Source organism: Balaenoptera borealis, assembly GCF_965194805.1.
Source record: "Balaenoptera borealis genome assembly, chromosome: 17".
In the NCBI taxonomy this organism is placed as follows: Eukaryota; Metazoa; Chordata; class Mammalia; order Artiodactyla; family Balaenopteridae; genus Balaenoptera; species Balaenoptera borealis.
This window is the reverse complement of record NC_138876.1, coordinates 18227707-18251965: the sequence shown is the minus strand read 5'-3', so window position 1 is coordinate 18251965 and position 24259 is coordinate 18227707. Positions and strand designations below refer to the sequence as shown.

Sequence of the window (24259 nt, the reverse complement as noted above, 5' to 3'; positions counted from 1 at the left end):
CCTCCAGATTCATTCTCTGCCCTTCTCTGCCTTGCTCTGTGCTCCAAGATGTCAAACTCTAACTAATCATTCAGGCTCCCTAGCTTCTGGCTCCCAGTTGCATGCAGCCAATTGGAAGCATCGACAGGAGATTCTAGGGCAGAAGAAGAGAAGGGTTGGACTTCCCTGGTGGCACAGTGGTTAAGAGTCTGCCTGCCAATGCAGGGGACATGGGTTTGAGCCCTGGTCTGGGAGGATCCCACACGCCACGGAGCAACTAAGCCCATGCGCCACAACTACTGAGCCTGCGCTCTAGAGCCCGTGAGCCTGTGCTCCACAACAGGAGACACGACCACAATGAGACGCCCGCACACCACAGCGAAGGGTAGACCCCGCTCGCCATAACTAGAGAAAGCCCGTGTGCAGCAGTGAAGTCCCAAAGCAGCCAAAAATAAATAAAATAAAATAATTTATTAAAAAAAAAAAAAAAGAAGGGTTGAGGGTATTGACCTACCCCCAACCCTCCCTGGGCCACTGTGCATCTCCCAGGGCTCTGGTCCTCACCGGGCTACAGAAACTTGTTCCCTCTGCCCCTCAGTCCCAGGAGGTGGGAATAGCTTCCTGCTGTTGCTAAATGCTGGGTGCCTCTCCATCCGTGGTTGGTTCCTTTAACCCAGCCCGCTCTTCGATAAACAGTCCCCTTCATTAAAAGCTCTTCAGTTAACCCTTCAAGACAGACACCTGCCAGGACCCTGACTGGAATCACTGCAATTGCCCTTCTGCACTTAGTGAGTGATTTCTATGTGGTCTTCTAGGAAATGTGGCAAATGCAAAAGAAAGCCAAGACACGCCGCTGGTCCCCACCATGCTTACAAATCCAGGTAGGGACATAAAGCCGTCCAAAGGTGTCATAACTCAGACTCCCAATCGAGGCAGTATCTCCAAAGGCCTAAACTTGTTCTAAGCCTCTACCTACCCCCAACCCTGTACCAAAACCCCCGTGCCCTCAGTCCCGTTCACTCAGGGCCAGTGTAATCATCTAGGAAACAGTGGCCAGGTGTGTGGCTCTGCTTCCATGGGTTAGTTGTGGGCACCTTCTTTTCCCTCATCCCTCCAAGCCCGCTTTATCATGAACGCCTGCAGATTCTCTTTCTTAAAAGCTCTCAAATTCGTCCAACTTCTCCTTAGTGCCTCTGTCCTCCCCTGGTAGAAGCTGGGATTATTTCTCACCTCCATTTCTGCGAGAACCCTCTCACTGCTCCCCCAGCCTCGTCTTGCCTTCCGCTTCCAGCCCGTGCTTCACCGTGAGGCCCGAGGGATCTCTGTTCTGTGGTTCCACTGCTCCAGACCCTCCCAGGATGAAGTCCAACCATAAAATGGCTTAGCTCAGATTGTGACCACCTTTCCAGACTCTTTTTTTTTTTATTTTGGCTGCGCCGGGTCTCAGTTGCGGCACGCGGGATCTTTAGTTGCAGCACGTGAACTCTTAGTTGTGGCATGCATGCGGGATCTAGTTCCCCGACCAGGGATCGAACCCGGGCCCCCTGCATTGGGAGCGTGGAGTCTTAACCACTGGGCCACCAGGGAAGCCCCCTTCCAGACTCTTGACACAGTCTTCTCATCGACTGCTCCAAAGAGACCGATTTCTTCCAGTTCTTTAACAGAACTATGTCTTTTCTTGCCTTGGTGCCTAGACTCATACTATTTCCTTTGCCAAGAATCCCTTCTCTGCCTCCCTGCAGTGACCCTTGGCCTGACTTCTATTTTATGATTCAAGTCTCAGCATAAACATCACCGCCTCCGACAATCACCCCTTATCGCCTGCACCCACCCCCTCCAAAACCAGAACTTTGGATTAGGTAGTTTCCTGTGAGACAGCTTCTATAGCATCCTTTACTTCTCTCGTCACCCTTCCGTAGTATTGTTTTGTCATTGCCGGCGTGCTTGTACCTATTTCCCACCTGACGGTAAGCTGTGTCAGGGCAAGAACTCTGTCACAAGTTGAAATTAAGAGAAGGAAAGAAATCTCAACCTGGTTTAAAGGATTGGCAATGTCAAAATTCCTATTATTTAGAAACAGACAGAGTATCTCTCAACAGTCACAGGCTCTGTATATCCAAGTGGGTGTTGTTCTAAATGTGTCTGCAGCTCTTTGTGCCCCAAACCCATCCTCTACTAAGGAGAATAAAATTCCACGCGTGCGTCAAAGGACCGAAGGGCAGGGACTGCTCTGTGAACCTCCCTGTCTCCCCCTTGTCCCCATTGCCCGGTAGGTGATGCCTGCTTGAATAGAGAACGCCTGCATGAGAGCACTGGAGTTATTTTCAGAAGCTTCATTATCTCAGCTGGAAATCCTGGGGCGGCTTTTTGCAAACCAAATGGAGTTCAATTAATGAATCAAGAGCAGAGGATCAAGACCTAAATACTGAGAGTCAACATTAGCAAAAATCTCTCAGCACCCAGATGGTCAAGTTCAATGTCCCAAAGTGCTCTTAGAAGAGGGGAAACTGAGATTTTCCTGGAATGGTGTTTAGAGGCACAGGAATGGACTAAAATGGACTCATTTTACTGGTGTATTGATGAAATCACAGAACCATGCTTGACAAGTCTTCTCCTCAACTCTTTTTCTCAAGGCTAACTAAAGATAGTTTAATTCCCTTTTGTAACTTGCTTACCATTGCCAGGGAAGCCTTACTAATTCATCTCCCACTGGTTAAAAATGTATGATAATTAGGATGAATACAGTCCTGAAGTGTATCTATGGAGGAAACTGATTTTCTTAAAAATAACAAGGCTATGAAAATGTTTTTTAAGCTCATTAAAATGAACCTTTGGTGCATTCTGTTGTATACAAAGATGCAAATCATGTAAGGGTTCTTACTGGGAAAAACATAGTGGCTTGGCCACCCATGTTCATCTCCTCTCCCCTAAAAGATCCCAGGAAAAAGACAGTAAAATAGGTATAAAACCCACAAGAAAATAAGAGAGGCAAGAGTTCAATGCATGTGTGAAGGACAGACAGCAGTGGAACCAGGTAACTGACTACAGAGTCAGAGGCAAGGAATTCCTCTTAATTCCTTACTAAGAGGCAAGGAATTTACAATTTGAAGGGCTGAAGACAGGATTTTAGTGAAGTGTGAGCCCCTTGGCTCTGCAAACCTGCAGGGGCTTGGAACCTCCAGAGAGAGGACTGGGGGTGATGCAGGGCTCAAAACAAGGGTCCTGTGTGAGGTCTGCAAGCTGAGTGGTGGGACTGTGAGAAAGCTGGCAGAGGGAGGTTCTCCACTTTTCCCACCACCCACACCCACGGAAAGAGACTAGATGGCTCTCCCCTAAGTAACTCAAACTTCCAAACGCCAACATTTGCCGAATCAGAAGGGGTCTCTTAGTATGGTTGACTCAGCAAGCAACAACTGTGCATGAATTCTCACCAATGATTAAGCCCCACTCCTCACACACATAGGTTCCAACAGGCTTCTTAGTCTCTCCATGTAAAAAATGAACAGATAGCAATGGGTCACCAGACATTTGAGGAATACCTCCAACAAGGAATATGAAATCGAAACAAGCAGAAAAAAGGTAACTGGAGAAACAAAGAGCACAACGAAAAATAAACAAAACTAATTAATAGTTTACAAGAAGTAAGAGAAAATATGGGATCCATAAAACAAGAACAAAATTCTCTTAAAAAAGAACATTCAGAGAACAAAAAGAGCTAAAATATAACAGCTGAAATTTAAACAAGATATATTCATGAGAATGGTCAAAAAATAAAGTAAAAAAATATGGTGGAAACAGCAGAGAAAGAAACAGACTTAGAAAATCAATCTAGGAGGTCCAATATCCTTCCAACAGGGGAGGCAGAGAGAAAGAACAAAGAAAACAGAGGAGAATTTTATCAAATAAATAATATGAGGAAATTTCCCAGATCTCAGACATAAGTCTCTGGATTGGTTTACAAATGGGCTGCAGATTAATGATAAGAATCCATTGCTTTTTTTGTAAAACAAATCTTTTAGATTTATTTGATTTTTAAGCTATCTGCCTTTATTGTTTTTTGGTAAAATTTAAACTTTCATTTAAAATAACTTTAAAAAGGGAGCATCTTACCTATTTTCTTAGGTCTGTTTTATGAATGCTATGAGGCACGCCTCCTTACTTTGTCTCACTATGTACACTTAAAAACAATACAACTGATTGGGACTTTATTTCCTATGTCAGATTTCTGACTAATTCAGCCCAATTTCCTTGAATTTCTCCTTCCCATTATCTTTAAACAAATTGTTAAAATAATAGTATATATTCCATTTCCTATATTTCCCAAATGCAGAATGTGAGCACAGTTGAAACAAACACCAAGGCCAGCTCTTGTTTTATGCATATTCTTCCTACAGTAACAAAATAGTTCACTGGGCTTGTCTGAGTAAGAAACAGAACAGAGAGCAAGATAGGTAGAAAGATAGATAGGTAGAAAGAAAGAAACAAAGATAGATAGATAATGTGATTGATAAAGATAAATAAGTAGATGGATAGAGAGATGGCTAGATAGATAGAAAGATAGATATAGATAGATAGATATGTGATTGATAAACATGATAAATAAGTAGATGGATACAGAGAGGGACGGATAGATAGATAGATAGATAGATAGGTAAACGGACAGGTATAGACAGATGAATAAGCATGACCAAAATCGTGCTCTTGGTGGTAGAGGGAAGCCCACACTTTCAAATGAAAGTGGTAGATCATCCAAAGGTTAATACTCAACTTGTTTGTTTTTAGTTTTCAACATGATGGTAAAGTTTAACTTGTTTTTCTAAATAACAGTTGAAAAAACAGAACATTGACTTTTGTTCATGATACACATGGCCAATTACAAGCAATTCTGCAGCCACGTGAGGAGGTTTCCCGTTCTAGCACAATGGTGGTCTACATAAATTCAGAAACCCTTCTGCTATGAACACCTAGATATGCTGGATAAGATATAATAAGAAAAGTTTGCTTGTTTATGTTTTAACGTAATACTGAGCTTGCAAGAAAGAAAAGGAAACTCCCAGGTATAAAAAAAAGTGTACAAGGGCATTGAAAACCAGGAGGGTGAGTATACAATCTGATCATGAGGCATCCCTGATGAAACGGGGTGGAGGTGGGGTGGTGTCAGAGAGTGCATCAGGTAGCGCGGTGGGTGGGCTGAGGACTGTCTTCATACATAAATGACAACTAAGACTTCATGAGCCCAGGAGTTGGGAAACTGGAACTGAAGTTTCTGCAGAGAGCCAGACGTCTCAGAAGGCTAAACCCCTCTGTGAAAGAATGTCTTACAAAACAGCCTCTGCTCAACAGCTTGGGGAGATCACCTGGAAACTTCTCTGCTGGAAAAAACTCCCCCCACCCCTCTTGCACCCAGGAATAAGGATATTTTGACTGAAAGCTGCACTTATGCCATGGTTATGCTGCCAGGAATTAGAGGATATCTACATTAAGTCATCTAATCATCACAACAATCTTATGTGGTATTTTAAAGCACATTTTATAGATAAAGAACCTGGGAATCAGAGAGATTAGATAATCTGTCTAAAGTTAAAGGGAATAAGTAACAGAATTGGGATTCAAACTCACATTTTCTAACTTCAATCTAGAGTTTTATTCATTGATATTAGTTAATCTGGGCCTCTGTTTTAGATATTTCAACTGTGTCCACTTACTACAGCACCAATATAAATTGATTTTTCATTTTTCCTTTGTTTCCAAAATGTAACATCAATCATGATCTGCTGGTGGTATTTTCAGTTACGAGGCCACCATGATGTGTCCAACCAAGAGTGAAGAAAACCGAACCAAGAAAATACATGTTTTGTGAGCCTCTTAACAGGAGAAACACTTTTCACAAGCAAGAACTTATGGTGGAAAGAAGATGGTTATAAGTACCTCATGAATCTTCATTCTGGATGTACTACAGGAGAGGATTTTTCACTAGTATTCTAAGTTTAAAGAGTATAGTTTAGAATTCTAATAAGATATGGGGGGGGGGGGGGGACAATAATGTGTCCCCAGACAGTGCGAAAAGGAGAAAATAAGGTGAAACCAGTAAAATGATTACTCTTCCGCTGGGGTCACTAAAAGACCATCTGTTTATAAATGTGTAACTGAAGTATTTGGGATCACCTAAAACTGTGAACGAGGGGATACTGGAGCAACTTCAGGAAGCCAGGACTGGAAAATGATATAATTTGATCAGCAAAAATTCAGTCCACTGTTCTGGTCCCCATCAGGTATAAGATCGTCTGAAATTAAGGGGACAGGGGAGGGCCATTTGGGGGAACCCCGGGCCATTTACATACAGACCAAAGGAGATGGGAGTCTGAGTAGAGCAGAAATTAACATAACGGCCACCGTGGCAAAGCTCTTCTGATCTAGGAAAGGACAGCTTCCAGCTTTCTCATGGAAAATATACTTCTTATGGTCGATTGGCATATCTTGTACTGATAACCTTGGTGACAATCTAATTTCTCGCATAGCTGGCCTACACGGAGAGAATGCATTGCTTAGGCTGCCTTGAAAGTCCACGGTGTTTTTGTTACTTGGAGTTCTGGTATTCTGCTTATTATTTCCATTTGTCTTCTAATACGGCCTGCCCCTAACGGGGACACACAGATCCTCCCATGCAGGTGTTTACATCTGTTTGACAACTGCACTGCCCGTTACAAGTGAATCCTGGTTTGTTTGGTTAATATGAGTCCACCCCTTAGAGATGGATCCAACGTCACTGTGCCTCCAATTAGGTTTCTGATCCTCTGTGGCTGAAGCTTGGGCACTGGATTATGGGGATATCACTGAGGGCACTTTGTGGGAACAAATCCATGGGTCCTATAGGATTTACCAGATCCCATCCCTCTGAATCATGGTGTGATGAGTGGAGCTTTTCCACCTGAAACCACAACAACGCTTTCTGTGAATTTTTCACTTACGTGCTGTAAATAGAGATGTGCACTGTTTTTCAAGAAAGATTGTGTGCTCCATAATTTAACCATGAAGATCTACAGTGGGGTCTGTTACTAGTACACAGAGTCATGAACAAAGCTTTGTATACCACCCACTGCATTGGTCCATCTGCTTTCAACGGGCTTGGTTAATGAATTGTCTGGGTTTAAATTTGCTGAGTGTGGCAGGATAGAACCATGCTTTTTCCTTTATCCGCAAGACTATTTAGTAGAAGATTTTTTTTAAAAGAAGATTTTGAAAAGGTAAGAATATCAAAAATGGGCAGATAAATATGCCATTTATCATTTATTAACATATCGTATATTTTTGAATGCCTGCTTTATATCAAGCAATGTTCTAGAAAGCTGGGATTCTTTTTTTTGGCAGTGTGCGGGTTTTTCTTTAACTTTTTATTTGGAAATAATTTCAAATTTACAGAAAACTTGGAAAATTAGCAATTGTGCCAAGAATATATGAATACCCAGGTGTACCTACTATTAATATTTCCCTCCATTTACTCTATCACTTGCTGCTTATCTCTCTTCATAATAATTTTTAGAAAGCTGGGATATCAAAGTAAAAGCAGGGGGAATCCCAGACCTCAAGGGTCTTCTGGCTTTAAGAACTGGGTAATGACGTTAGGAAAAAAAAATCACAAGTCATTATAAAGGATGCTATCATGAACGGATCTATACACAAGGTATAGCAGGACCTGTGCTACCCCTGTGTTGAGGCTTAAAGGGTGACTAGGAAGCTGTGAGGGAGGCAAGTGTAGGGTGTGCAGAAATTGTTTAAGGGTTCCTGGAGCCTAAAGGATGAGATGCAGAGGCGCTGGATAGTTAGGAAAGATCCAAAACCTCATGGGGATTTTACGCAATACTGAGGAGTTTCATGATCAGTGAAGGTGACGGAAGCCATGTTGACCAAATGGATAAATTTTGAGTGTTTCACACTCCCTTAACTAGCTGCCAGTAGGGTAGATGCTAGGGGGTGGGGGAGGGGCAAACTAGAACCTTGGAAGCACCCAGTAGAAAATATGTCCCAATAGTCTAGAGGACTTGGGATAGTCTGGGCCTGGACTAGGGCAGTGGCCGTGAAGGCAAAGAGCTGACCGTGAAACACAGGAGATACTTACGAGGTGGAATTCAAAAGAACTATTGTAATCACTGACAACCAGCGCTAGCAGTGACGTATCCTTGTGGATCCAGTGCCTGCTGGGTGACCTTTTTTACAGCAAGAGCAGCATTGCTACCTGCTGTTCTGTGGTTGTTTCAATTTGAGAAACTGAACATTAGAGCTTTTAATGCAAACTATGAGTAGCTGTGTGTCACCAACCGAGGGGATCAGCCCCGAGATGCTGAGGTTCTAGCATCCAGGAGCCCGCTGATTCCTGGCCATGGCGCTTGCATTTCAGGTGAGCTACTCTGCCAGGCGCTACAATCAGAAGCAATGGGGTGTCACGATTAAGAAACTGAGCTTGGTGCCAGCCAGGCCTGGGTCTGAATCTCAGATTTCCCGTTGACTTCAACTCTTGTTTCTGAACGAAGTTTCGTTGTCCATAAAGTAGAGATTAGAGTACTTACGACCTAGGGTTGTTATCTGGATTAAATGAGATACTTGCTTCAATTCACACACAAGTGGTGGAGCTAGGATTCCACCGTGCATCTAGCTGACACCAGAGGCAACACTCTCCCTTTCAACTTCTTTCCCTTTTATATTTAATATTTGCATAATTTTCATTATTTTTAAAAATGCTACACTTTCAGTTTCTATTTCCCTTTTGACCCAAGAGTTATTTATTTCAGAGAGAGCTTTTAAAACTCCATAAAGAAAGGCTTTCTGTGCTTTGGTTTTGTTATTGGTTTTCTAGTTTTATTCCACAATCATCAGAGGATGTTGTTTGTATTATTTCTACCTTATGGAACTTACTGCATTTTTTTGTGACAATCTATGGTTAATTTTGTGAATGTTCTATGTGGATTGGAAAAAAAAAGTGTACTCTTTATTATCAAGGTACAAAGACTGTGATGTATCCAGACATCCCTTAATTATGTCATTTGGGTCTTTTTTTTTTTTATTTTTTTAATTTATTTATTTTTGGCTGTGTTGGGTCTTCGTTCCTGTGCGAGGGCTTCCTCTAGTTGCGGAAAGCGGGGGCCACTCTTCATCGCGGTGCGCGGGCCTCTCACTATCGTGGCCTCTCTTGTTGTGGAGCACAGGCTCCAGATGCGCAGGCTCAGTAGTTGTGACTCACGGGCTTAGTCGCTCCGCGGCATGTGGGATCTTCCCAGACCAGGGCTCGAACCCGTGTCCCCTGCATTGGCAGGCAGACTCTCAACCACTGCGCCACCAGGGAAGCCCCCATTTGGGTCTTTTGTATCTTTGTTTATCTTTTGTCCAATTGCCTTGTCTTGGATTGAGAGTAGTATTGAACTACCTAATTTTAGTATGCTTCTATTTCTTTTTGCATTTTCTGCATATTTTGCTGTAAAGGTTGCTGCTGTGCTACTTGATGTGCATTCATAACTGCTGAATTCTGTTCCTTGTGAACTCTGGCCTTTAACATAAACCAGTTCTTCTTTGTCTTGTTCTGTGCTTTTCAGTCTGCACTTTACCCTGTCATATATCAAGATCAAAATGGATGCTTTTTGTTTTTGCTGTTAGTTTGCATTTGCCTTATATAATCTGCCCAGCCTATATTTTTGGCCTTTTAAAATCACTTTGTGTTAGGTGTGTCTCATATTCAGCACAGAGTTGAATTTTGCAGAGTCCATATTTCTGAATGGTACATTATACTCTGCCCGGCGTGTTACTGACTGGAGCTCCATAAAATATTTGTTTCTTTTTTCTTTTCTTCTTTTATTCAATCAGGGTCAAGACTCAATTAAGCCCCTAGTCTTTTTGGTTTTTTTTTTCTTTTTTTCAGTTTTAATGAGGTATAACTGATAAAATTGTAAGATATTTAAAGTTCACATCATGGTGATTTGATACACGGATACATTGTGAAAGGTTAATTTACTATCAGCAGTTTTGGATTTGTTTGGACCAAAATCCCCTCCTGGACCCTCTGGCTTAGCTGGATTTTCATTTTCGGTCATGCCCTACTGGTTTTCACACCCCAGCAGGACAGGTTTTCCCTTACCACCTAGGAGGCCCTACATGTACTTATCAATGGTCAACTTGAAGAGCACCGATATAAAAGTTTAAAAATGGGAACTATATTCAATATCTTGTGATAAACCATAACGGAAAAGAATATGAAAAAGAATATATATATGTATAACTGAATCAGTTTTCTGTGTAGTAGAAATTAACACAACATTGTAAATCAACGATACTTCAATAATATAAAATTTTTTTTAAATGCATCCTCTCTACTGGCTTGACAAAATGAAGCTTCCAATACTTGAACTAAGGCCTGATATCTCTCCAAATATTCTTTACAATGTAATTAAATGATTGGGAGAAATATGATAGCATGTTAAGTCCACAGTTGAAAGGAACCCTAGAAATCATCTACTCAAACTCTCTCCCTAATGTATTAACCACTTCTACAATATCTCAAGTTTTCTAGTCTCTGTATTTTTCCGGGAATGGTAAACTGACACTGTCACCCATTCTATAGGTATGACATTAAAGACCAGTTGTATCATACATTAACTATATGACCATAGGAACTTACGTAAGCCCTGAGCCTCAGTTATTTTTATCTGTAGAATGGGGATGATGTTAGAAACTCAGAAGACTAAACATGATTACAAATTCAAGGACAAGGCAGGAAATGTGAAGACCCAGGCTGGTAATTAACTGAACCCCCTAAGTGTAAGGCAAAAGGAGTGACTAAGAGAGTTCATTCCCTTTTCAAAGGAGAAGACTCTACTGGGCTCCTATAGATGGGAGGCCTGCCTGCGGCAATATAGGCCTAATGATATCATTAGATCTTCTAATTTTTCTAGGAAAGTAGAAATCTGGCTTTTATTTTTTTTTAATAATTTCTTATAGCCCATGTGAAAGTTGCAGAGACCTTTTTTTTTTCTTTTTTTTTGGGGGCACACCACGCAGCATGCGGGATCTTAGTTCCCTGACCAGCAATTGAAACTGTGCCCCCTGCGGTGGAAGCACAGAGTCTTAACCGCTGGACAACCAGGGAAGTCCAGAAATCTGGCTTTTTAATGTGAAATTTTCTGACTATTCAATGTGGCAACTAATTCAAATTTCTTTGCAACCCTAGAGAGACCACTAAAAAAACATATCTGTGGGCTGGGGACACCTAAAGGCTGCCACTTTGCAGTCTCTGGGCTGAAGTAATTAGCATGCTGCCCAGCACAAGACAGCCACTGGATAAATTATGAATTCATCAGATCTGAAAGCTTAGACCTCAGGCTCTTGGGCGAAAGGACTTGTCTGACTGAGTGGGTAAAAGCCCAGGGAAGAGGAAACTCAGGAACCAGGATGTCAACTGTAGGCCCAGGAAAGTGGTAGAAATTGAGGGGAGGGGGAGCAAAACAGAGAACAGGTGGGAATGGACCATCTAAGAATTCTGCCTCCTTCCCAGTCTGCCTTCTCAGATTCATCTTTTGCTGATACCCCCTGGCTCGCTCATACAATGGCTGCTCTCTGATCCCTATGCAGATAGAACTGATGTAGCAGGCGGGCGGGGGAGCGGGGTAGACCCTGCAGCTGACTGGGGTCAGAAGGGCTAGCGGCTTCCTTAGCATAAGTTTACTGGGAAGAGAACAAAAAAAGCACTGAGCTGTGAGCCAAGGAGGCAACTTTCTCCCTGCTCTTATTTCCTTTGGGTTTTCCCCATCAGCAGGTCGGAACCCAGCCAAATACTTCCTCCTGGGGTTCCGGTGGGGTTGCAGCTGTCCCACTCGTATTGTAAATAAGGGCCAGTAGAGCTGTTTCTTTTTTTAGCATCTGAATGAGGATGCAAAGGTCACCACGATTCCCCCTTCACTGGCTCAATTTGTCTCTCTCTTCTCTACATGTCTTTTATTTTCCTTCCAGATGTATGCTTTCTGTGCAGCAGAGATAAAGGAAAACTTCTGGGGGAAGAGGGACCCCAAATACTTGCTCATCTTGCCTGGATTCCTTCTAATTGCCATGGATTGGGTTATATATCTATCCTGTGGCAAAGATGTCATGTATAGACTTTGGGAAATAGCACTCCAGGCCTGGATCGAAGCCACTCCTTTTTCTCTCTTGATGATAAAGAGAGCTTCAGAGCCGAAAGTGTTAAGGATGCTCTCATCAAACCCTCCAAGTACACAGTTGAGGACCCCGAGGCCCAGAGAGGCCTATTTGCTTATTGTTATGTAACATCAATAATATATAGTATTGGGGACTTCTCTGGTGGTCCAGGGGTTAAGACTGTGCTTCTAATGCAGGGGGCAGGGGTTCGAGCCCTGGTCAGGGAACTAAGATCCCATATGCTGCATGGTGCAGCCAAAAAAAAAAAAACAATAGGAATAATACATAGTATTATAGCTTATATCCATGGAAGGTTTTCCTGGGCTAAGCACTTCACATGGATTTCCTCATTTAATCTTCACAACTCAACGAGGTATTGATTTCAACTCTTTCCATTTTACATACGACAAAACTGAGGTTCAGTGCTCCGAGAGACTTGCCCAAAGTCACATATACTGGCAGAGGCAGACCCAGGGAAGACACATAAGATCCTGACTCCATTGATTCAACTTCTTCCAGAACCAGAGCTTAGTATACAGATTCTTCATGAGGATAAAAGGAAGAAAAAGAAGGATGGAGGAAGAAAGAGAGGGAGGCCTAGCTTGACATATACATTCCTGCATCGTGGTCCTTTGAGGCTATTCTTTGGAAACCGTCGAGTGTTTCCAGAACACAAGTACAGCCTGAGAAAAGCTCTCTTTCAGGGCTTCCCTGGTGGTGCAGTGGTTAAGGGTCTGCCTGCCACTGCAGGGGACACGGGTTCGAGCCCTGGTCCGGAAAGATCCCACATGCCATGGAGCAACTAAGTCCGTGGGCCACAACTACTGAGCCCGTGCTCTAGAGCCCGTGAGCCACAACTACTGAAGACCATGCACCACAACTACTGAAACCCGCGTGCCTAGAGCCCGTGCTCTGCAACAAGAGAAGCCACCGCAATGAGAAGCCCACGCACCGCAACGAAGAGCAGCCCCCGCTCGCCACAACTAGAGAAAAACCCGCGCGCAGCAACAAAGACCCAACGCAGCCAAAAATTAAATAAATGAATAAATAAATTTAAAAATTAAAAAAAAAAAAAAAAAAGCTCTCTTTCAACCGCAGAGGCCAAAGAGCAGCTGAGATACGGAGGAGGGCGTTAGCCGTCTTTACCTGTTCTCAGGGTCAGCCAAGGCCATGCTCCGAGTGACGAAGCACATCTTGAGAGGGATGCTTTTCCGGTCTCTATGGAAGGAGAAGGATTGCGATGACAGAGGATCTGAGGAGCCGCCCCCTAACCGAGGGGATTCTGGCGGAGGCGTTTCCCACCCGATCTCGGACACTGGGGAGCCTTTCTTCACGTAGGGTGTGGCTTCCCGCATATACTTCACTGCAAGCAAAAAGACAACAGTAAGCACTTTTCAGTACATCAGGGCTGAATTTCTGGAAAGTCTGATGGCATTTTTGAAACTTGTATTAGATAAGCTCTTAAACAGAGACTCTTAAAATCTGAACAAGATTCAGAATTTCTATTCCTGTCATAATAGTTAGTCTGTTCTTTAAATTATGTACCAACGTGGTTTTTAGAACTTGCCATCAGGATAACCTGAACTTGAGAATTACTCTCAGCTTTTTTCAATTATGACATTTCTATCTTTTCTGATTATGAGGTGCATTCTGGGAAAGAGGCTGAAAAAACAAATGGGCAGAGAGTGAGAAAGCATATCTTAGGCTAAAAGACACACAGTTATTCAGTATAGATGTAGGGAATCTGGTGGCCACATTAGCTATCCACGTCTCCATTATTCTGTTGAGAAGCAAGGATAGGCTTTTCAATTTAATAGTATTAAGAACATATATGCAGGGACTTCCCTGGTGGCTCAGTGGTTAAGAATCGCCTGCCAATGCAGGGGACACAGGTTCGATCCCCAGTCTGGGAAGATCCCACATGCCACAGAGCAGCTAAGCCCGTGCGCCACGACTACCGAGCCTGCGTTCTAGAGCCCTTGAGCTACAACTACTGAGACCGCATGACACAACTACTGAAGCCCGCGCATCTAGAGCCCATGCTCCGCCACCGCAGTCAGAAGCCCGCGCACCGCAATGAAGAGTAGCCCCCACTCGCTGCAACTAGAGAAAAGCCTGTGCACAGCAACGAAGACCCAACACAGTCAAAAATAAATAAATAAGATTTAAAAAATTTTTTTAAAAAGAACATATATGCAAAGAAATACACAGAAGAACACTTATTTTGTAATGGTAAAAATCTGTGATGGCAAAAATATTACTTGTATGAGCCAAAAACTAGAAACAACCTAAATGTCCACTAAAAAGAAAGAGGACAGGTTAAATTAATTGTAAGACGTTTATATATTCATTAAAAAAAATGAGATAGCTATAGATGCGTTGATGTAGAAAAACCTGTAAGATCTATTAACAGTTTAAAAAAACTTTAGAGAACAGTGCATATACTGTACTCATTTTGTGTATAAAATCATAGATATTTATCCTCGTATAGCTACAACTATTTTTGAATAGAAATCCAAGAAAATGTTAACGGTAGTTAGCTCTAGGAGTGGAACTGAAAGTCAAGACGATGGAAAAATAGACCTTTACTATTCATTTATTACTCTTTTATACCATTCTCATGTTTAGCCATATGCATATATTACTTTATAAAATTTAAAGAAACAAAATCGTTTAAAAGCTGAATGGAGCGGACTAAAATTCTGCTCTTTGATATGTTTACTTGGTCTTAAGGTGGTATTTGCCAATTCTAAATTTAAGCATTTGGTCCTTGGACAGCTTTCAAGTTGACAGGGCAACTGGATTCTTGGAATATGCAATATAAGCTTCCATATCCTTCTCTCTGTCACTTACATGGTCTGGTTCTCTGCTGCTTGGGGCTGGGGGAGGGATTTGGCTAAGTCCCTTAGGGGTATTTGTTGTTACAAATGGCAGGGGATTGGAATGGGTGCAAACCAGGGGGCACTTCCTCCAGATCTCTGGTGATTCAATTCCACAAACTAGTGCCTTCCCTGTGTAAGACTTGGACTCAGGTTCATGGAGACTGCAGGAAAAAACAATACGTGGTTTCCATACTTAAGAGTTACAAAATCATGGCTGACTGTAGTGGATGCTGTTGGTGTCCCAGCAGATCCTTTTCAGCAGCCAGGGCACCTATATCCTAGCTGCTGTGCGTTGGCTGAGAACACTTCTTAGCTGCTCTCCTGCTCTGGAAAACTGCTCTTGGACCATCAGAAGCCGTCAAACCTGGGAGACTATAGAGCTGCTGCCCGATTCCCCAGACAGAGGCTCTGCTTCTAGGGAACCTCACCTAAGACAGTCGCATGAAACAAGTACATGAACTGTGGCATAAAGCAGAATGAGCTATAATAAGAATAAAGGACCTTGGAAGAATTCATCAGACAAATGGATCTAGGGGCTTGAGTGACAGGTTAGGTTTGCAACAATTTAATAAGCAGACCAAACATACCCAGATGCATGCCATATGGAACTATATATTGGGGGACCCAAACTAAATATCAAAACCAGCCACATGAATTTAAGACAGAGGAGATATCATTTAGCACCAACACATATTTAAAAAGAAGATTTCAGGGTTTTCACTGAATATAAGTGCAACTGGGAGAAAACAGCTCCATGGTCGCTGCAAACCTGTTAGCACAGGCTGCAGTTACAGAAGAAGAAAGGTGATTCATGGACAGTGTATTTCAAGGAATATTGTTTATTTATGGGCAGTGTATTTAAAGAGGAGCACAGACATACCTACAAACAAATTCAGAAAATTTAGTGGGGCAGAATTAAGCTGTCTAAAAACTGGAATAAATAAATTCTCTTTTGAAGGTACTGAATTTCCATCTCTAAAAATGTTTTTGCAGAAGCCAGAACTCTGCTTAGCTTTGTATACTGTAGAATTATACTTATTGATATATGGGAAATTCAAGTATCACCTGAGATTGAAGATTCTACTTTGATTGTATTATTATCCTTCTGGCTGGAGTAGGGGGTGAGCATTGTGGAGGTGAGAATCCAGGGATGCTTCATGGAGTAGGTGGCATTTGAACTTGGCCTTAAAGGGTAGCTAGGACTTTAAAAAGTAGAGGTAAGAATAACAGTCCTTCATTTATATAATGTACTCTGATTTATCATTTCTATCGCAATTCCATAGGAAAGGAAAATTGGACCTCAGTTTGGAAGGGGGATAAAGAAGAACATTTATCATACTCTTCATGATGTGCCAAGTATGAAATCAGGCACTGTTCCTTAGAATCTATGTTTCCTCTGAGAGCTTTAGATGTCACCTCTCCTTTTCACCATTGTTGGGAAGACGGCTCAGCAAAATCCCTAAATGAGTCTTGAGATCTCTGGCACCACCAGAAAATAAGATTCAATTTCAAGGAAATAAAGGAGACTAAGAGATTATCATCATTGCTCCTAAGCAAGATACACTAAGATCACTGAACTATTTCCATATCTGTCCTGAGGAAGAACAAGCAACAACACCACAATCCTGCTTAAAGTTCCTTTGTTCAGGAGTCCTGCTTCTTTCTGATATTTATAGGAAGTGGAGAAACTTGTTCTCGGGTATAGCAACGAGAGCAAAAGAAAATTGTCTTGGATTTGTCCAGAGGCTCACAATTTCTGGCCCAAGGGAAGTAATAAAATTGTCAGACTATCCCTTCCGAGGGATATCCCGAGTAGTTTCTACAAGATTTGGCCATCAGTTATGAGCATAATTCTACTGTCAAGCAGTGCCCTCTCCAATCACCAACTGAGGCCTAAGGCTAAGTCCCCTCATTCGGAGAGTGAAAGCACTGCAGCCATGTCTGGGTGTTGTAAAGCAGTGCCTCTAATAGGAAATTAAGAGTGTGTGAAAACTTTCCGTGGTTCTTTGTGCCAAGTGTCCTGAAATTTCTATATACTGCAATCAAAATAATGAGTGTGGTCTAATTCAGGGAGGGTAAGATGTTACCTAAGACTAGATTTGACAGCAATAGGTCCCCCAAATTATAGTGTATTAAATAATATAGAGGTTTGCTTTTACCGAAAGTCTAGTGTGAAAGAAAAGGGCTGCTAGGGCAACTCTGCTCCCTGAAGTTTTTAGGTCCTCAGGCTTCTGCTCCTTTTCTGCTCTACATTGCTAACCTGCCATCTAATGACCCAAGAGGGCTGCTTGGGTTCCAGCCATCATGACCAAATTCCCATCAGTAGGAAGAAGGAAAAAGTCAAAGACACACTACCCTTCTTCCTTCAGGGTCACTTTTCAGAAGCTGACACACTATCTACTTAACAACCCATCAGCCAGAATTTAGTCACATGGCCACTTCTACATGGAAAAGAAATTTACTCTTAACTCTGGACAATTCTATGCCAACCTGGCTAAAAGTTGGTGGGAGGGGAGGCTATTACTGTGGAAGAAAAAGAGAATAGACATTAGGGGACAATTCTTAGCTTTTGCCACAGGGAGATATCCCTAACCGTGCCAGCTTAACACAACTAGATTTTATAAGATATAACCACAAGTAAATGTATTGGAGCAATCAGTAAAAAACACAATAACTAGGTTTCATGAACTCTGATAAATGTTTGTTGTGTACTAACTCACTTGAACCTCACAACAACCCTAGGATACAGACATTGCAATCATTCCCATTTTACTAGACTGTGCAATAGAGAGAGAGAGAGAGTAACTCATAAACTCAAGTTAGAGTGCAGGAAAGTGGCAGACACATGAGTCAAATCGAGGCAGTCTGGCTCCAGAGTCCTTACCTTTAACCATGAAGCAATACTGTTTCTTGCACTTTTAAAAAAATTAATTGGATGAGTGTGTGTGTGTGTGTGTGTGTGTGTGTCTGTGTATTTAAGCCAACGTTTTCATGTACTGGGAGAAAACATCCAATTAAGAGGCCATTTGCCTATAACATAAGAGAGCTGGATTTTGTAAGGCTGAACTAGTAAACTATGGCATTTCAACAAATGCCTTTTAAGGCACTGTCATATGTATAATAGAGGGTTTAACCTGGCAGAACTGAACAGCTAGTGTCTGCATAATTAGACCGCCATGTGCTTACAGACAGTAATTTCAGGCAAAGAGCTGTTGAAACTGATCAAGAAGCAGCCAGGCCCAGGCTCAGGGCACCTCATAATCAGGACTAATTAATAAACCATGCCCTTTCTGGGCATCATGAATTAAAAACCATGGTTGAGCAATTAAAATTCCAATCTTCCCTTACAAAAAAGGGGGAGAAGAGAAATGAGACGTGGTCTCCAAACCAATAACGCACCAAGTCACTTTCAATATGTTTCCAGTTTTTCATCTGAAAGATGGACAGTTGTGAAGATTTCAAAAGAACATTCAGGAAAGCCCACGTTTGCAAAGGCCCCAAGTTGCCACAATTAAATCTTTGTTGAGGAGGCCAGGTGACATTTGAAAGGAAAAGCACACACAGGCTACTAATGAGGAAATGCTTTAGGCAAATCCAATCAACTCTCCTACCAGGCCGGTTTCTGAAGAACCAGCAAGTCCCTCTGTTATGTACAAATTTTCTTCTTAAAAATAACAACAAAACAACCAAAAAAGGGATTTCCAGATTACAGGAGGAAAAGAAATATTTCACTACTCTAGGGGATGTGAACATGAAATGTACATTTTCTAATGTGATTAAGGGGAAAAGGGATCAGCTGGAGCCAAGAAACCTGAGTATCCGGACCTTCAGTGAAACTTGCAAATTGGGGACAAGTTGTTGACAATGGGGTTTGCTGACTCAATGTAATACGCAAGAGACTTCTCTTAATGCCATTTCCTGGGTCATCTTAGGAAAGATGCAGAGGGAGATCATCAATATTTCCAAAAAGACCAAGAAATGATGAAAGAGGTAATATAAGCTTCTCCGAAACTACAGCTAATCTCTCAGGAGGCTGAGCGGTGAACTGGAAAGAGAATTGGCCCTGGGAGACGGGGACCTGGTTCCAGTTCCAGCCCTGTCGCTAACTACCTCTCCAGCCCCGGGCAAGTTATTTCACCTTCCGGACCTCATTCTCCTCACATGTCAGGGGTGGGAAATAAGGCTCCTATCCTTCAAACATTCGATGATTCCTTGGGAAATCACTGTTAAACATTTAACATCACTGCTAAAATGTGTGCCAAATCCTTAGGCCTTAGGCAGATGTGCTTTCTGACTTTTTACCAAACCCTATGGGCACCTGACAAATGAAAATAAACCTATGTTGAGGTTACTTTTTCTTTGCTTTGGCACAGTGGCCTAGAAGAATCATTGTTTTCATTCGCTTTCCAATATTTTTTTCACTTATATTTTGCCAGGTGGGTCCTTATGGGTAGGATTTTCAGACATTTGAAGGATGACCAAAAGGTTCGCATGAGGTCATAAGGACACTGTGGGTGAGGATGCTGAATTTTAATACGTGGAGACAGGACTAAAATAAACTGGTTATGAATTTGCTAAGCCTCTAATTTAAAAACTAACTCAAAAATTACCCTATTTTCTACAGCATAGTCATTTGAGGTGACCTGCCTTGACTCTTCAAGCAAGCTCATTGTCACCAGGGATGACAGGTGGACCCAGGGAAAGTATCCTATTCCATGAGTCCTACAACCACCCAGAAGGATGCTGATGGGTTTAGTTATCCATTAACTGAACAAACATTTAATGAGCTCCTGCTATGGGCATGGCCTTTAGTGCTGGAGTTATTTCAGTGAACAAAACAGACTGGGTGCCTGCCCTTGAGGTGCTTACATTCCAGTGTATATGAGCAGGATCGGGGTGTGGTGGAGGCAATAAACGAACAGACAGATGTAGAACTCTGCTCTGAAAGAGACACCCACTAAAGGACTTGGGTCTGTCCTAATTCCTACAGAGCCATTCTGGCCCTGCCCACTTCCTGTCAGTTGACTACCTCTTGGTCCCCCTGGCCCACACACCAGCCACAGAGAAATACTGTTTTAATACTCTGAACATGCCTCTGTTCTTTGCACATGTGTTTTCCTCTGCATGGAAAGCTTTCTGGCAAACTCCTCTTAATATCAAGGAAGTCTCAATTCAGGTAAGATTTCCTTCTTGAAGTCCTCCAGGCATGCCTCCCTTAAGCTCCAACCATGGTTTGTGGTGATCTCCCCTGATGTTAACAGCAACAGGACATAAACGTTATGATGATGGCTTATGCCATGCAAGGCACTGTGCTGGTTCATCTTACAAATATTTAAACACTTACACATCACGTGCAGTTATCTGTTCACATATAGGTCTCTCTGGTGGAATCATAAGGTCCTCAAAGTTGAGTGACTACAGTAGAAGTGAAAACTCTACACTCTGGAACCACACTGCATAGTTTCAAATCTTGCCTCTGCCACCTGCCAACTGTGTGAGCTTGGGACAATTTTCTCAACCTTTCGGTGGCTCCATTTCTCCATCTGTAAAGTGGGGATAAAGAGTAGTGCCGGCTTCAGAGAGCTGCTGTGAGGATTAAATGAACTAACACATACGAAGGGCTTAGAACTGAGGCCAGCGCATGCTAAGTGTTCATTAGTGTTAGAAAAAATAAAAAATTGATATTCTCATCTATATCCACAGCAATTAACACAAAAGTCTGGCTGTAAAACACGCAAGTTCTGAGAAAATGAAAGACAAAGTTAGTAGGATCTCCAAGATATGATTTTTCACAGATTTGTTCTTCAGGAGAAGGAGGCTTATAACAGAAGTAGCAGAGGCCAAAGAGTATGTGTCACTGATCCAAGGTTTCAAGACAAAGGAGTAACAGATGAGGCTCAGAAATCCTTGTCCTCTATCCTGAAGAATGAAGGTTGGCAAGCACTTTCTGTAAAGGGCCAGATATAAAATTTGTTGGTCCTTAGGGTCTTGGTCACAACTACTTCCTTCCATTGTAGCAAGAAAGACACACAGATAATATGTAAATAAATCAGTGTGGTTGCATTCGAACAGCATTTTATTTACCCGAACAGGCAGTGGGCCTTGTTTGAACAAAGGGCTTTAGAATACTAACTAGCAGCTATTGACTACTCACTAGGCATCCGGCCCTACTCTAAATGTCTGAAGTATACTAGCTTATTTAAAAGCAATTGTATGAAGTAGGAATATTATAATGCCTACCTCGCAAGCTAGGGGAGTGTGGCATGGAGAGCTGAAGTGACTTGCCCAAGGTCACACAGCAGCAATTGGCAGAGCCAGGATCCGACCTGAGGGAGTCCGGCTCCAAAGCTTCCAGTACTAATCAATTTCTGTGTTCTTTCCTTGTACTCTGGACGTTGCCTCTACACATGGCTAGGTGCTTATGCCTGAAGGAATCCTGTCTATCCAACCATGAAAGTTTTAGAAGCCATGTTTTTAAAAAGACTTTTTTGTCTGGAATGTTTTTCTTATACTCCTTTTCTTATATGAATCCAAATCTTACTCCTATAATTTGTATTCTCTGATGGTGGCTCTACTCTGCAGAGTACACAAAGCATTTAGAGCACCTTATAAACAGATAAAATATACATAGTTGGCTTTACAGAAAGAAAAAGACAAGCCTGGCAAAAAGGAGGCTGGAACCACTAGTACCTTCCTCATTTGATGTCCAGTTGTTATCGGGTTCCTGGTCCACATTCTCTCAGGGCCTAAAGGAGTGAATGGATGACCTAATGTATGACAGACATCATAGACGTTGCTTTTACTATTTTAGGTCCCTAAAGAGTTGCTGGAAGAGGGGCCTAATGCCTCAGATAACAAAATAAGGATTTAAGAGTTTCACCCAAGCCCAAACTAAATAAGTGAAATATAATAGGGATAAGATGGAAAGTTCTGTCATTGTGTATTCAAAATAAAAATCATTGTAACATGTAGGATAGGAGAACTGTATTATAAGAAGTTTTGTGTGAAGAAAGGTTCTAGGGATGGCCATGGTTATGACTGCATAATAAAGTAATAGGACATTAGGCTCCAATGATACATGTATGGTGCTCAGAAGAGGATAGTTCCCCTCTTTGTCACCTTGATCAGCCCATACCTGAAGCCCTAATGGGTGAGACAATGTTCAAATGAGGGTAAAGAGGATAACCGGCTTGTCAAAGGTTCAAGAAATAAAGAAAACATAGGTTAAATGAGAGGCATTAGCTCATAGTAGTGAAGAGCATAAACTCTGGAGTCTGACTGCTGGGGTCCAACTCCTAGCTTTTCTATCACCAAGCTCTTGAGCAAATAACTTAGTTTCTTCATGTGTTATTTCTTTCACCTATCTCATAGGTATTGTGAGGATCAAATGAGTTAATATAAGTAAAAAAACTTCTAAGGAACTTGGCATAGTAAACACCATAAGGGTCAGTTACCATTATTAGAAGGGAACCTAGAAAAGCGAAGATTGATGGGGCCTAAAGAACAGAAAGCTGTGCCAAACTCACTTTGTGTATCTCTGCAGGGTAGAGCCACAGTCAGTGAAGACAAATTACAGATGTTATATTTGGGTTCAATGTAAGAAAACACTGTGAAGTAGTGAGTTCCCTATTGCTAGTGACATTGAAGCAGAAACTGGATGAGCTTTCTCCCACGTTGCAGAAAAGATTCTTTTACTTTGCAGAAGAACAGATTGCTTCTAAAATCCCTTCAAGCTGTCACGTTCTATGTTCTTCCTAGAATGTGGTTCATTAAGATGCGGAATCCAATGACTCCAGTACAGTGAGGGCAGGTCACGGTTGTATACCATGCAAAGTCATGCTGTACATTTCTTTATTATTATATGCTTATTAGCTACATATTAGTTATGTGACAACGGGACAGTTTGTTACAATATCTAAATCTTAGAATTCTCATTTATAAAATGAGGAAAACAGTGTCTTCTTTAGAGAGACAATAAAATGAACTAGTTTAATAAATGGGCTCTAGAGTCACAGAATCTGGGTTCGAACCCCAAATCTTCTACTTTACAAGCTGGGCTTCTTTGAGCAAGGTATGTAACCTCTCTGAACCTCAGTTACCTCACCTGATAATAACACGACCTATCTTGTAGAACTGTCACGAGGATTAAATAATTTTTAAAATGTATGCAAAGCCATTAGAACAGTGCCTGACACATCCTTGGCACTCACATATAACTATTGCTATTATGTTGCTGTTACTGTTGTTAGGAAATTTAAATGAGAACATGTATTGCAAGAATACCAATCTCTTTTCTAACTCTAGGAACTGTCAGAATCATCAGTGCTTAGCGCATAAAGTATCATTTCATTCATGCATTTACTGCACGTAAATTAAATCTGGGGGTTGCTACAGCACATAATTCAATACACACACACAATTGGACTGAAGTGTATTCATTAGGTATTAATAAGTACTTGAGAGAATATGGATTAACAATGTCTACAGACTTGATCCTCCAACAATTTGCCAGTAAGCTCTTCACCATGGCAAATAATCATAGTTTCTCTTCCTTCGGAAAATACAGTAACTGTTTTAACAGCTATACCCTAACATCTGAAGACAGGAAATGAGTAATGGGCAGAAAGGATGTCTGAATGCTCAAGTCCTAATATTGTTTTTACTCTTTCCTAGACAGAAGATCATGTGTGAATAGGGCTTTACGTCAAAAGGCAGGAAGTGCTGCTCTCACTTCCTCCTGACAGGTATCTCTGGAAAATAAACTTCTATTATTCCAGATGTAGCTTGGTAATAACATCCTGCAAATCAGACTTGGGGCTCAGTAAACTTGCAGTTACTTTTCAGCGGCAGAAGCCCAGAGTCATCAAGCTTTTCCGAAAGAAACCGCATTAAGTAAACAAAATATCATTACCCACGGCAGGCTCAGGCCATGTCTGAGATTTTTTTTTTCACCCTAGCCTGGATATGCTGCAGACCTAAAGCGATTGTACAAGCATCTGAGAGTAAAGGAGATGGGGGTGCGGGCTTTGAAACATTAGGGTCCATTAAACTGGACGATGTTATGAATACCTGCCATTTTCAACAGGCTTTACCGTTTAAAACACTTCTAAGGGCACAATCTCATTTCATACTTATTGTCCTCCCCACTGAAGTATGCATGATCTCCAAGTCCTGTAAGAATCTGGCTGTGCATTTATTTGCTTGAGATTTCCATGGCCCAGGAG

General features: G+C 41.9%; 1 protein-coding gene across 2 annotated transcripts in view; it reads right to left on the bottom strand.

Annotated features, from left to right (window-relative positions):
- Positions 1-24259, bottom strand: part of SNTB1 (syntrophin beta 1) — a 240795-nt gene that overhangs the window by 130097 nt on the left and 86439 nt on the right. For both annotated transcript variants that reach the window (XM_082364344.1, XM_082364345.1), the window contains one exon: positions 13300-13516. In XM_082364344.1, the coding sequence (XP_082220470.1) occupies positions 13300-13516 (217 nt within the window). The remainder of the gene's footprint in view (positions 1-13299; positions 13517-24259) is intronic.